Raw genomic sequence first — 12,500 nt, forward strand, 5'->3', positions numbered from 1 at the left:
GATTGAGAACCTCATACAAAATAAACACAGTGAGACGGGAAGAGGTTTTCTTTTATGAGCAACGTTACAGATATCCCCATGATCATAATTTGAAACACAGACTTTCTGTTGGAAGCGAAAGCCAATATTTCATCAAGAGTTTCTCTGGAAGCATCGTTCATGTCTTTTATTGGCTGACTGTAAAAGCCATTTCCTCGGTGATACAGACCATAAGCACCAACAGAGCCTCTGAAGAACAATAAATACTCTTCAGAGTTTTCCTCTCATGAACCGGGCTCAGATTAATTTATCGTCCAACGACACGTTTTTTTTGTCTTTGTGGAATTATGAATGGGAATATTTGTAGATTAATAGAGTTTCCCATTTCATTTAATTTTATTTCCCAGGAGGTTCATAAGATGTGTTTTTTAATTCTTGTATTTAACATTTACAACCGACTCTCCCTGAACTCTCATAAAAGAACATTGAATTGAAAATTAAAGAGACGACGAGGTGTTCTTCTTGACGTCTCTTCGCACTCCGATTGACCGACATCTTCCTTCTTTTCTTCTACATCTTGGTAAAAAGTGGGCTGATTAATTACCATAAAAGAGAACCGAGCGGGTTTGTAACATCGCACCATTAAAACCATTAAAACCATTAAGTTTGTTTCTGAAAAGCTGCTAATGAGTTGATGAAGTTGATTAATCGCTCCATAATTCCCCCTGGAGGACTCTCTCTCTCTCTCTCTCTCTCTCTCTCTCTCTCTCTCTCTCTCTCTCTCTCTCTCTCTCTCTCTCTCTCTCTCTCTCTACTGTGCAATGAATTATGGGAGAATGAAGTTTGTCTGCGCCACACTACAAAATGATTATGGATCCTCGATGCATGACAGCAATAATAATAAAGAATAATTACGAAAGTTTCAGGCTTCAGATTGCTGCACGCTTAATGATCAAACTACACGGAGGCTTGAAGTGTGAGGAAGACTTGGACCGGCCCCCCCAACTGGACTCCCTTCACACGGACGTGCCCCTCCAGTCATGTGACCATCGGGTCACATGACTGGAGGGTCACGTGACGTCTGCAGGAGGTTCTTTCTCTGAACGCACAAAGGAAGCTTCGACCTTCGAGACAATAAACAATGAAACCACGTTGCCTTCATTCGGTGTTCACGGGTCAAAACCAACTCCAAAGTCTACCAGCATACCAGTCTACCAGCATACCAGTCTACCAGTCTACCAGCATACCAGTCTACCAGTCTACCAGCATACCAGCATACCAGCATACCAGTCTACCAGTCTACCAGCATACCAGTCTACCAGCATACCAGCATACCAGTCTACCAGCATACCAGCATACCAGTCTACCAGTCTACCAGCATACCAGCATACCAGCATACCAGCATACCAGTCTACCAGTCTACCAGCATACCAGCATACCAGTCTACCAGCATACCAGCATACCAGTCTACCAGTCTACCAGCATACCAGTCTACCAGTCTACCAGCATACCAGCATACCAGTCTACCAGTCTACCAGCATACCAGCATACCAGCATACCAGCATACCAGCATACCAGTCTACCAGCATACCAGCATACCAGTCTACCAGCATACCAGCATACCAGTCTACCAGCATACCAGCATACCAGTCTACCAGTCTACCAGCCTACTAGTCTACCAGCATACCAGTCTACCAGCATACCAGCATACCAGCATACCAGTCTACCAGCATACCAGCATACCAGTCTACCAGTCTACCAGCATACCAGCATACCAGTCTACCAGTCTACCAGTCTACCAGCCTACTAGTCTACCAGCATACCAGTCTACCAGCATACCAGTCTACCAGCATACCAGTCTACCAGCATACCAGTCTACTAACATACCAGTCTACCAGTCTGCCAGCCAACTAGTCTACCAGTCTACCAGCAGACCAACATACCAGTCTACCAGTCTACCAGCATACCAGTCTACCAGTCTACCAGCATACCAGCATACCAGTCTGCCAGCCTACTAGTCTACCAGCATACCAGTCTACCAGCATACCAGTCTACCAGCATACCAGTCTACCAGCATACCAGTCTACTAACATACCAGCCTACCAGCATACCAGTCTACCAGCATACCAGTCTACCAGCATACCAGTCTACCAGCATACCAGTCTACTAACATACCAGTCTACTAACATACCAGTCTACCAGTCTGCCAGCAAACTAGTCTACCAGTCTACCAGCAGACCAACATATCAGTCTACCAGTATACCAGTCTACCAGTCTACCAGTCTGACAGCATACCAGTCTACCAGCATACCAGCATACCAGTCTGCCAGCCTACTAGTCTACCAGCATACCAGTCTACCAGCATACCAGTCTACCAGCATACCAGTCTACCAGCATACCAGTCTACTAACATACCAGCCTACCAGCATACCAGTCTACCAGCATACAAGTCTACCAGCATACCAGTCTACCAGCATACCAGTCTACTAACATACCAGTCTACTAACATACCAGTCTACTAACATACCAGTCTACCAGTCTGCCAGCCAACTAGTCTACCAGTCTACCAGCAGACCAACATATCAGTCTACCAGCATACCAGTCTACCAGTCTACCAGTCTACCAGCATACCAGTCTACCAGCATACCAGTCTACTAACATACCAGTCTACTAACATACCAGTCTACTAACATACCAGTCTACCAGTCTGCCAGCCAACTAGTCTACCAGTCTACCAGCAGACCAACATATCAGTCTACCAGCATACCAGTCTACCAGCATACCAGCATACCAGTCTACCAGCATACCAGCATACCAGTCTACCAGCATACCAGCATACCAGCATACCAGCATACCAGTCTACCAGCATACCAGCATACCAGTCTACGGCATCTCTACCATCCTGAAGGTCACAGCTGTGTTTATGATGTCGAGGCATCAAAGTCAAAAGCCTCTGAATTATTTTATTTGTTTTTTTTGTTTATTGTTTATTGGTTGTAGCTCGTAACGGAGATTCTGAAAACTGGAAAAATAAAACAACAAATAAAAGAATAAACTTTCTCGCCCAAACAAGACTCTTTAACCCTCCGGCGTGTTGTTTCACACGAGGCCGGCTCGTTGCCACGGAGACGCTGAGCAACACTAACCCCACCATAATAAAGACTTTAGAGATTTGGGATTTACCCGCTGCTCTATCTTCGCCTGTCAGAGCTTCACGGTCAAGGTCTGAACACAACAACACAACAACACAACAACACAACACATACATGCTTTGAGAGCTGGTAATAAAAAGGAGTGATGCATCTGTGACTCACTTTCCTCCCCGAGTGAAAAAAGGTGAGTATGTGACCTCCCTTGTTCCCTTGTTCCCTTGCATCCTTCCTTTGTGTCCCATAAATACCCTCAACACCCGCTGACGACTTCCCTAGATCTCGTTTCCTCCTCCCTCTTCCTCACGGTACCTGATGGCTCCTCCCCCCTGCTGCCTCGCCACACCTCTGCACCTTGACAGACACCTGTGACCCCGCCCCCTCCTTCCTCCCTGGTAAACGCATGCAAGCCGGCGGCATCGGCGCGCTGACTTCAGGCCCTCTAGCAACTCTTTTGGAGATGGAGGAACTAAAACCCTCAAGTTGTTTGTTTGTTTGTTTGTTGTTTTCCACAGCGTCTCCTCCCTCGTGCTCTCCTTGTTTCTCTCCTTTGAGCTGGAGAGCTCAACGAGGTCATCCATCACGTGGTTGTACATTGTTGTGTTGTTCTTATCTTTCTTCCGTGAATCTGCTGCTATATCATTTTTTCTTTCATGCATATTTTGTTCTCTTTTTTCTTTTCCTCTCTCTGCTGTTTTCGGGGGTAGGGAGGGGGGAGGGGGGGGGGGCGGGACAAAGGAACGGGGAAAGAAAGGGGGAGGAAACGTTGGAAAGGGTCATAGGTCAAAGCAAAAAGCCCCCGAGTCCCCCGAAGCGTGATTTACACCTCCATGGCTAATTAGAGACGTAGAGATGAAATTAAAGTGGTGGAGATGAAAGAAGGATGGATGGATGGAGATGAGAGGGGGGGGGACATGTGTAATTATCAGAGATATTAGATATCTGGTGTCACCGATGAGGGGTCATGTCGTCTTAATGAGCCTCACATGATGTTCCAGATGTGCCGCGACATCTTCTCCCACATTACGAGCATTCAGAGGGCTCAACGACCAACTACCATTTATGAGTCATGTGACATGAGTCATGTGTCATGTGACATGAGTCATGTGTCATTAGTCATGTGTCATGTGACATGACTGATGTCACATGAGTCATGACTCATGTCACATGACACATGACATATGACTCATGTCACATGAGTCATGACTCATGTCACATGACACATGACATATGACTCATGTCACATGAGTCATGACTCATGTCACATGACACATGACATATGACTCATGTCACATGAGTCATGACTCATGTCACATGACACATGACATATGACTCATGTCACATGAGTCATGACTCATGTCACGTGACATGAGTGATGAGTGATGAGACATGTGTCATGTGGTATGAGTCATGTGACATGACTGATATCACATGACACATGACATATGACTCATGTCACATGAGTCATGACTCATGTGACATGAGTCATGTGTCATTAGTCATGTGTCATGTGACATATGACTCATGTCACATGAGTCATGACTCATGTGACATGAGTGATGAGTGATGAGACATGTGTCATGTGGTATGAGTCATGTGTCATGTGACATGACTGATGTCACATGACATATGACTCATGTCACATGTGTCATGTGACATGAGTGATGAGACATGTGTCATGTGACATGTGACATGAGTGATAAGACATGTGTCATGTGACATGAGTGATGAGACATGTGTCATGTGGTATGAGTCATGGGTCATGTGACGTATGAATTATACTTTATTGCCCCGTGTTGAACGTTTCTTTCTCTTTGTTTCTCCACAAAACTTTCCGGAGATTTCCCCTGATTTTATATTAAGAGTTCACAGCTAAATAAAAGAGTTGGGGAGGTAAACCAATATATATATTTACTCAAATAACCTGTTAAAATATGAAATATGGGATACATTAAGACCCAATCTGCGGCTGCTTGTTTTAATGTTATACTTTATTACACTGGGCTGAACTTCTTTTGCTGTGCAACGGTTACCGTTTCATACATCATCCATCTGCAACGTTAAATACTTTTTATTCGCTGGCGTAATTTAGATTTTGGGCGCGCTGGCTTTCCCCCAACTTGCCTCATCTACTTCATTTATTAATTCACGATGTTTCCTCCAAAATGTGTTTGAATATCTGTTAAAAAGACTTTTCTGCTGCCGAGCTGAGATCAGAACCATTAAACTTTATTGTTGAAGTTTTGACTAAACACAAAGTCAACGCATTGTGACTTTATGGAGGTTTTGGCCATGCAACCGAACATATAATAATAATAATAATAATAATAATAATAATAAAAAAATGACAAGTGTTAAGATTGTAATTTTAATGTCATTCTGCACCTTAACCTTCTGTTTAATTAGCCAGTGGGAGAGTTAGTCCTCTCTGGGTTTCAGGCTAATTTAAGATCCATATCTACAAACATTTGCACGTGTTTGGTCATGAAGGTCGAATCGTGATATTTACGTGTTGCTTATATCTGGTTTGTGATGTTTGTCTTAAAATATATATTTTAAAGTGATTTCAAACCATTTCTATCAACCACGAACATACGTGTGTAAATGTAAATGCTCAGGCGTGGACTAGGACTAGGAATAGGAATAGGACTATAACTAGGACTAGGACTAGAACTAGGAATAGGACTAGGGCTATAACTAGAACTAGGACAGGGACTATAACTAGAACAGGGACTAGAACTTGGACTATAACTAGGAATAGGAATAGGACTATAACTAGGACTGAAACTAGAATTAGGTCTAGAACTAGGAATAGGACTATAACTAGGACTGGAACTAGAACTAGGATTAGAACTAGGGCTAGGGCTAGGACTAGAACTAGGGCTAGGACTAGAACTAGGAATAGGACTAGAACAAGGGCTAGAACTAGGACAGGGACTAGAACTTGGACTAGGAATAGGACTATAACTAGGACTGGAACTAGAATTAGGTCTAGAACTAGGAATAGGACTAGGACTATAACTAGGACTGGAACTATAACTAGGACTAGAACTAGGGCTAGGACTAGAACAAGGACTAGAAGTATGACAAGGACTAGAACTAGGACTAGAACTAGAACTCGGGCTAGGACTAGAACTAGGACTAGAACAAGGACTAGAACAGGGACTAGAACTAAAATTAGGACTAAGACAAGAACTAGGACTAGAACTCGGGCTAGGACTAGAACTAGAACAAGGACTAGAACTAGAACTAAGACAAGAACTAGGACTAGGACTAGAACTCGGTCTAGGACTAGAACTAGAACTAAGACAAGAACTAGGACTAGAACTAGGACTAAGACAATAACTAGGACTAGGACTAGAACTAGAACAAGGACTAGAACAAGGACTAGAACTAGAACTAGGACTAGATGGTTCCTAAACAATATAACAAAGCACGATATCTCATGGGTTTAATAAACTAAAAGATTAGATTTTGCATTATTGCAGAAAAGATGAGATCGTCTTCACAAATGGATATCACTTGTATGACATTTGAAGCCATAATTCGTATTCATCTTAGAACTAAACGTTATCTTCAGATCCTTTTTTCAGAAACCTCCTGCAAGTGACTTTGAAACTTAGAAAAACATTTTACTTTGAGTGTTTTAGGACTCATTTCTGCAGCATTCAACAATAAGAGTTGTTGTACTTTCGAGAGCCTCCGACTGCCTACAAATCGCTATGCTAAGCTAGGCTAATGGCCTCCCGGCTCCAGCTCCATATCACATTAACAATGACATTCAAAAGGGATCGAAACGTAGTTTTCCGGACGAGCACGACTCCAATACCGACGACAACAACGTCGACCTTTTCCCGTCGAGCGGATGTTTAGAAGACGGGTTTTTCCACCGGGGCCTCCGATGCGGCGCACATCGCCTGTATTTCTATTACAATAAAATCAATTGATGGCCCAGCGTGTCCAGGTATCCTTTGAGGAGCACGCCTTGGTACAAACAACAAATCATGCTTTCCCTTCGCACACCTGACTCCAGTGTTTAGAGTGCGTCCTTCATCACCGACAGCTGATTGTGGCTCACTTCACTCTCCCGCACTGCGTGTGTGTGTGTGTGTGTGTGTGTGTGTGCGTGTGTGCGTGTGTGTGTGTCGCTAAATGAATTATTTTGGACGCTTAAACAGACGGACCACAGTTGCCATGACGACGCACTTGGCTTATCTCACCGGTGCATCGAGAGCCGCCGGTGCCGGATGACCACCGGCTGTCCGTTTGCGTGCACGTGAGTGACGGGTGAGTCAACAGGAAGTGGGGTGAAGAAAAAAAAAAGAGATGAAGATGAAGATGACGATTGAAGCGGTTTATGCGTTTGTCCAATTCTAAATTATAATATTCCATACATGGCAACGTCTATTGTCACCACAGGAAACAGACACTGGTAACGTGCTGCTTCATCACAACTGATGGAAATGGAAAACAGGAGGATGTGAAAGGGGTAACAATAGAGAGCAGAGGGGAGGACATGATGTGGACCTCTCAGCTGGAGGTCTCCTTCCCTCTCGGCTCTCCTTGTAGAGCTGGTAATCTGATCTCAGATCATCTGTGCAGATTAAGAAAGAAAAAGATCAAACCTGGACCGGAGCTTCCGAGCAGCGAACACGGAGATGCTATCTGGCATCGAGGCATCGAGGCGCTCTGAGAACTGAATGCGTACGACGTGCACAACGGAGACGGAGCCCGGCGGTTGATCCCGTTGCACCGGCTGCACTGTTATTCAATTCAGAGCAAATATTTAAAAAAAGATTTAACATTTGCAAAAGGAAGATGAGAATGACTCTACTGCTCTGGTTGTATAGAAGTCTATATAACATGAGTCTACTCCTCTGGTTGTATAGAAGTCTATGTTTCATGTGTTAAAGCTGCATTCTCTCTTCTGACCACCAGGGGGCGACTCCTCTGGTTGTATAGAAGTCTATGCTTCATGTGTTAAAGCTGCATTCTCTCTCCTGACCACCAGGGGGCGACTCCTCTGGTTGTATAGAAGTCTATGCTTCATGTGTTAAAGCTGCATTCTCTCTCCTGACCACCAGGGGGCGACTCCTCTGGTTGTATAGAAGTCTATGCTTCATGTGTTAAAGCTGCATTCTCTCTCCTGACCACCAGGGGGCGACTCCTCTGGTTGTATAGAAGTCTATGCTTCATGTGGTAAAGCTGCATTCTCTCTCCTGACCACCAGGGGGCGACTCCTCTGGTTGTATAGAAGTCTATGTTTCATGTGCTAAAGCTGCATTCTCTCTCCTGACCACCAGGGGGCGACTCCTCTGGTTGTATAGAAGTCTATGCTTCATGTGTTAAAGCTGCATTCTCTCTCCTGACCACCAGGGGGCGACTCCTCTGGTTGTATAGAAGTCTATGTTTCATGTGCTAAAGCTGCATTCTCTCTCCTGACCACCAGGGGGCGACTCCTCTGGTTGTATAGAAGTCTTTAATGAGTCACACATTCCACCACGCACATCATAGAGTGGTTTCGTACCACCTCTCCTGTCATTTCAGACCCCCCCCCCCCCCCCCCCCCCCCTGTGCTTTGAGTTCCTAGCAGAGGAACTAAGAACTCAGTAAAACACACAGACAAATAAACACTCCAGGAAAAACAATCTGCGGGTCTTGTTAAGAGAAGATTGGCAGGAAGGATCGATAGGAATGCAATCATCTCAGGAGTGTTCTCCGGGCTAATCCGCCTCTATTTAACTCGTAAAGAAAAGAGGCATCTGTGTGGCAACAGAACCCGTGGAGGGTTTGCACTAAATGAAATAAAGCAAAGACACAAAGCCGGCCGGAACAACACAATCTGCTTCTTTGCAGCGCTCTGCAGCAACGGAGCTGCAGGCTTCTTTTTGGGGAGCAGCCAGAAGGTTTGGGTTCCAACATCAAAGAAGACATCAACACGAAGAAACCAGGAGAAGGTCTCCAGAACACGACCGGATCTCACAGGAGGTCAGACGAGGAACCGGTGAAGGGAAAACAACGGTTATGAGCTTCTGACCAGATTGTAAATGTTCACCCTGCACACACACACACACACACACACACACACACACACACACACACACACACACACACACACACAACCCAACATTATCCAGAACACCAGATGCGCCCCTCAGAAGTAACGACCCCCACTTGGTGGCGTTCTGCAGCCCGACCGTTAACCTTGAGCGTCACCTGACCAACAGCTTGTTCTACTGGTCCCAGATCATCTCTTCAAACACTTGTCAAACATAAAAATGGATGGACACACACGGCCTGGCGCCCTGCGGCCGGCCGGTCGGTAGTTAAATACCACGGTGCCGTATGGAGGGGGGGGGGGGCGGGTCCCACTAAAACCAGCCATTAGGAAGGCTGAACCAGTGGAGAGGCTTAATGGACCACAGCTGACTGCTGGGCTGCATCGGCTCCATCACCGTTCTTCCTCGTTGGTACCGTTTGTCACGGAACGCTGATTTCATTTTGGCCAGTAGGTGGCGACATCAACAAATGTGATCCTGATATGCATGTCAAATTTAACAACTTTTGGGATATGATGAAGCCCCCAAAAACACTTTCATTGCTAGAGAAGAAGAAGAAGAAGAAGAAGAAGAAGAAGAAGAAGAAGAAGAAGAAGAAGAAGAAGAAGAAGAAGAAGAACTCCTCGATAAAAAAGCGGCTCGGTTTTAAAATGTAAAATTACAAAAAGAATGGCAGACTGTTTATTGCATGTTTATTTGTTTTTGCAAAGAAGAGGAGGAAGAGGAAGAAGACGAAGAGGAAGAAGAGGAAGAGGAAGACGACGAAGAGGAAGAAGAGGGTGCTGAAGGACTCACGGAAAGCCGTGTAGAACTCGTGCAGGCTGAGGTGTCGGTCGTTGTTGTAGTCGTCGTAGCGCAGCAGGTCCTGAGTGGTGCACTCCAGCAGGCGGTGCTCCAGGTGCTCCTTCATGGAGATCTAAGGCACACACACACACACACACACACACACACACACACACACACACACACACACACACACACACACGTTTTTAAAAGGGATATTACACCCAACATTTTAGTATTCTTCTAATAGGGTTGCTTCAGTATTTTCTATTTTATTTTATTTTTTATGAACATGGAACGTTTCATCCAGACTTTAAAAATGTGCTAAATGTGATATTCATTGAAAAAACGACTTGCTATGTAAAGATATAGTCGAGTGTCGTGCATGTGAGTGCACGTGAGTGCACGTGAGTGCACGTGAGTGCACGTGAGTGCATGTGAGTGCACCCCACATGGCTAGCTGCCCCTCATACGGTGGTTACAGCTTATATATTTCATTTGTTTATCATTATAGCTCACAAATAGAGTATCAGTAAACATTCATAAGTATTTACCTTTAAGATACTAAAGAATAACAAAATCATCCTTGTGATTAAATCTGTTGGTGGACATGTTTTGGTTGATTTTAAATCATGAAGCTTCCAGTTTTGAGTGCTCCAGAAGTGATGATGACTCGAAAAGTCATTTTGAATTAAATTGCGGGTCGTGTTTTAGAGTGGGCTTCTTTTTTATTTTATTTTATATTCCACCAATAATTAGAAGAAGATTTTCCATCAGACGGAAGATGCCTCGTGAACAATAACAACAAACAAACAACATATATATCTATATATCTATAGATATATATATACGCATATTTAAAAAATATATATATATATATAAATAAATAAATATATATATAGCCCCCGTGCATGCTCATCTCCTCCAAGTTATTGTGCATGGAGTTGCTCTTGCAGATGAGGGGAAGTGACTAACTTCCTGCAGACATGTGTTTAAAACATATTTCACAACTCAAAAAAAGAGCCTCAGACCGTCTGTGACAATAAATAAATGAATGGATCCCAAAACGGAGACGGTCTGGATGGAGGACCCGAATCCATCTGTGAATTCCTTTTTTTGAAAGCGTCGTGAATCTGTATTTATGAATCACTGCAGGATACAGATACGTGTCTTATCTACAGATTTCCTGGCAACACGTCAGCATTATCAATTACCGGCTGTGATTGATCAAAAATTTGGATCTTATAGTGCAGCTCTGGCAGAGAGAGAGAGAGAGAGAGAGAGAGAGAGAGAGAGAGAGAGAGAGAGAGAGAGAGAGAGAGAGAGAGAGAGAGAGAGAGAGAGATAGATCATTTCTTCTTTCTGTAGGCCAAAAATCACTCAATCGTTTTTTAATTTTAAAAAGGGGGACAAAGCGGGTTGCCATTCACAACCGCGGAGATTAGACAGAAGATGGATTACTGTGGCATTTCTGAGACTATATTTAGTTTCACTTATTAATCATCAGCTTCTAATAAGCCTGCTATTCAGTGGCATCATAAAGCCTCATCTCTCTCTCTCTCTCTCTCTCTCTCTCTCTCTCTCTCTCTCTCTCTCTCTCTCTCTCTCTCTCTCTCTCTGATTGTTGGACATGAAGGCTGCAAAAGTATATTTGCCAATTCCCCTCCTCTGGTTGCCGGCTGTGGTCGGTGAGACCAAAGCGTTGGCTGGGAGGAGTCTAATTACCGCCCATCTCTAATTAACGCCCATCTCTAATTAACTCTGACACCAGATGATGCCCGCCGTGATTCAACCCCCTCGCCCGGTGAATGTGGATCCAGTCCCGTCTACCGGGTCCCACCAGGCCCGGGTGGGAAGAGAACCTCCGATAACGATGATAATGAGATTAATTAAATGTTTCCACTCCTCTCTGAACCCCGAAGCCCGAGTGACGGTTTTGAAAAGCTTGTTTTCTTCAAACAAAAATAGACCATTCGTTAACAGACAGTCGGGTTCTGAACCTCTGAACACACGACGGGCGAAAAGCAGCCAAATGGAAGCCATAAGCCAGCCATATTTCATGAGAAAACACTATTCTACATTAAAAATACCACACCAAATAAAATGTTTACAAGAAACACATCCTGTACAAAAATATTGGATATATATACATATATATATATATATATATATATATATATATACATATATATATATATATATATACATATAGATATATATATATATATATATATATATATATATGTATATATATATTATTTATATATACAATATATTATATATAATTGTATTTTTTTATATATTTATATATATATATATAGAGAGAGATTTTAAGTATATATATATAACAAATATATGTATAGACATACATATATATTTATTTTAGATATATATATATATTTTTTTATATATATATATATATTTATATATATATACACCTTCTATATATATGTATATATAAATATAAAAATATATATGTATATATATTTTTTAATATATATTTATATATATATACACCTTCTATATATAT

At 43.1% G+C, this 12,500-nt stretch overlaps 1 protein-coding gene across 1 annotated transcript in view; it reads right to left on the bottom strand.

Moving 5' to 3' along the window:
- fstl4 (follistatin-like 4) overlaps positions 1-12,500 on the bottom strand; it is a 101,219-nt gene that overhangs the window by 31,196 nt on the left and 57,523 nt on the right. The window contains exon 4 of the mRNA XM_034550429.1: positions 9,983-10,103. Coding sequence (XP_034406320.1) covers positions 9,983-10,103 — 121 coding nt within the window. The remainder of the gene's footprint in view (positions 1-9,982; positions 10,104-12,500) is intronic.

Source organism: Cyclopterus lumpus, chromosome 14 (assembly GCF_009769545.1).
Source record: "Cyclopterus lumpus isolate fCycLum1 chromosome 14, fCycLum1.pri, whole genome shotgun sequence".
NCBI lineage: Eukaryota > Metazoa > Chordata > Actinopteri > Perciformes > Cyclopteridae > Cyclopterus > Cyclopterus lumpus.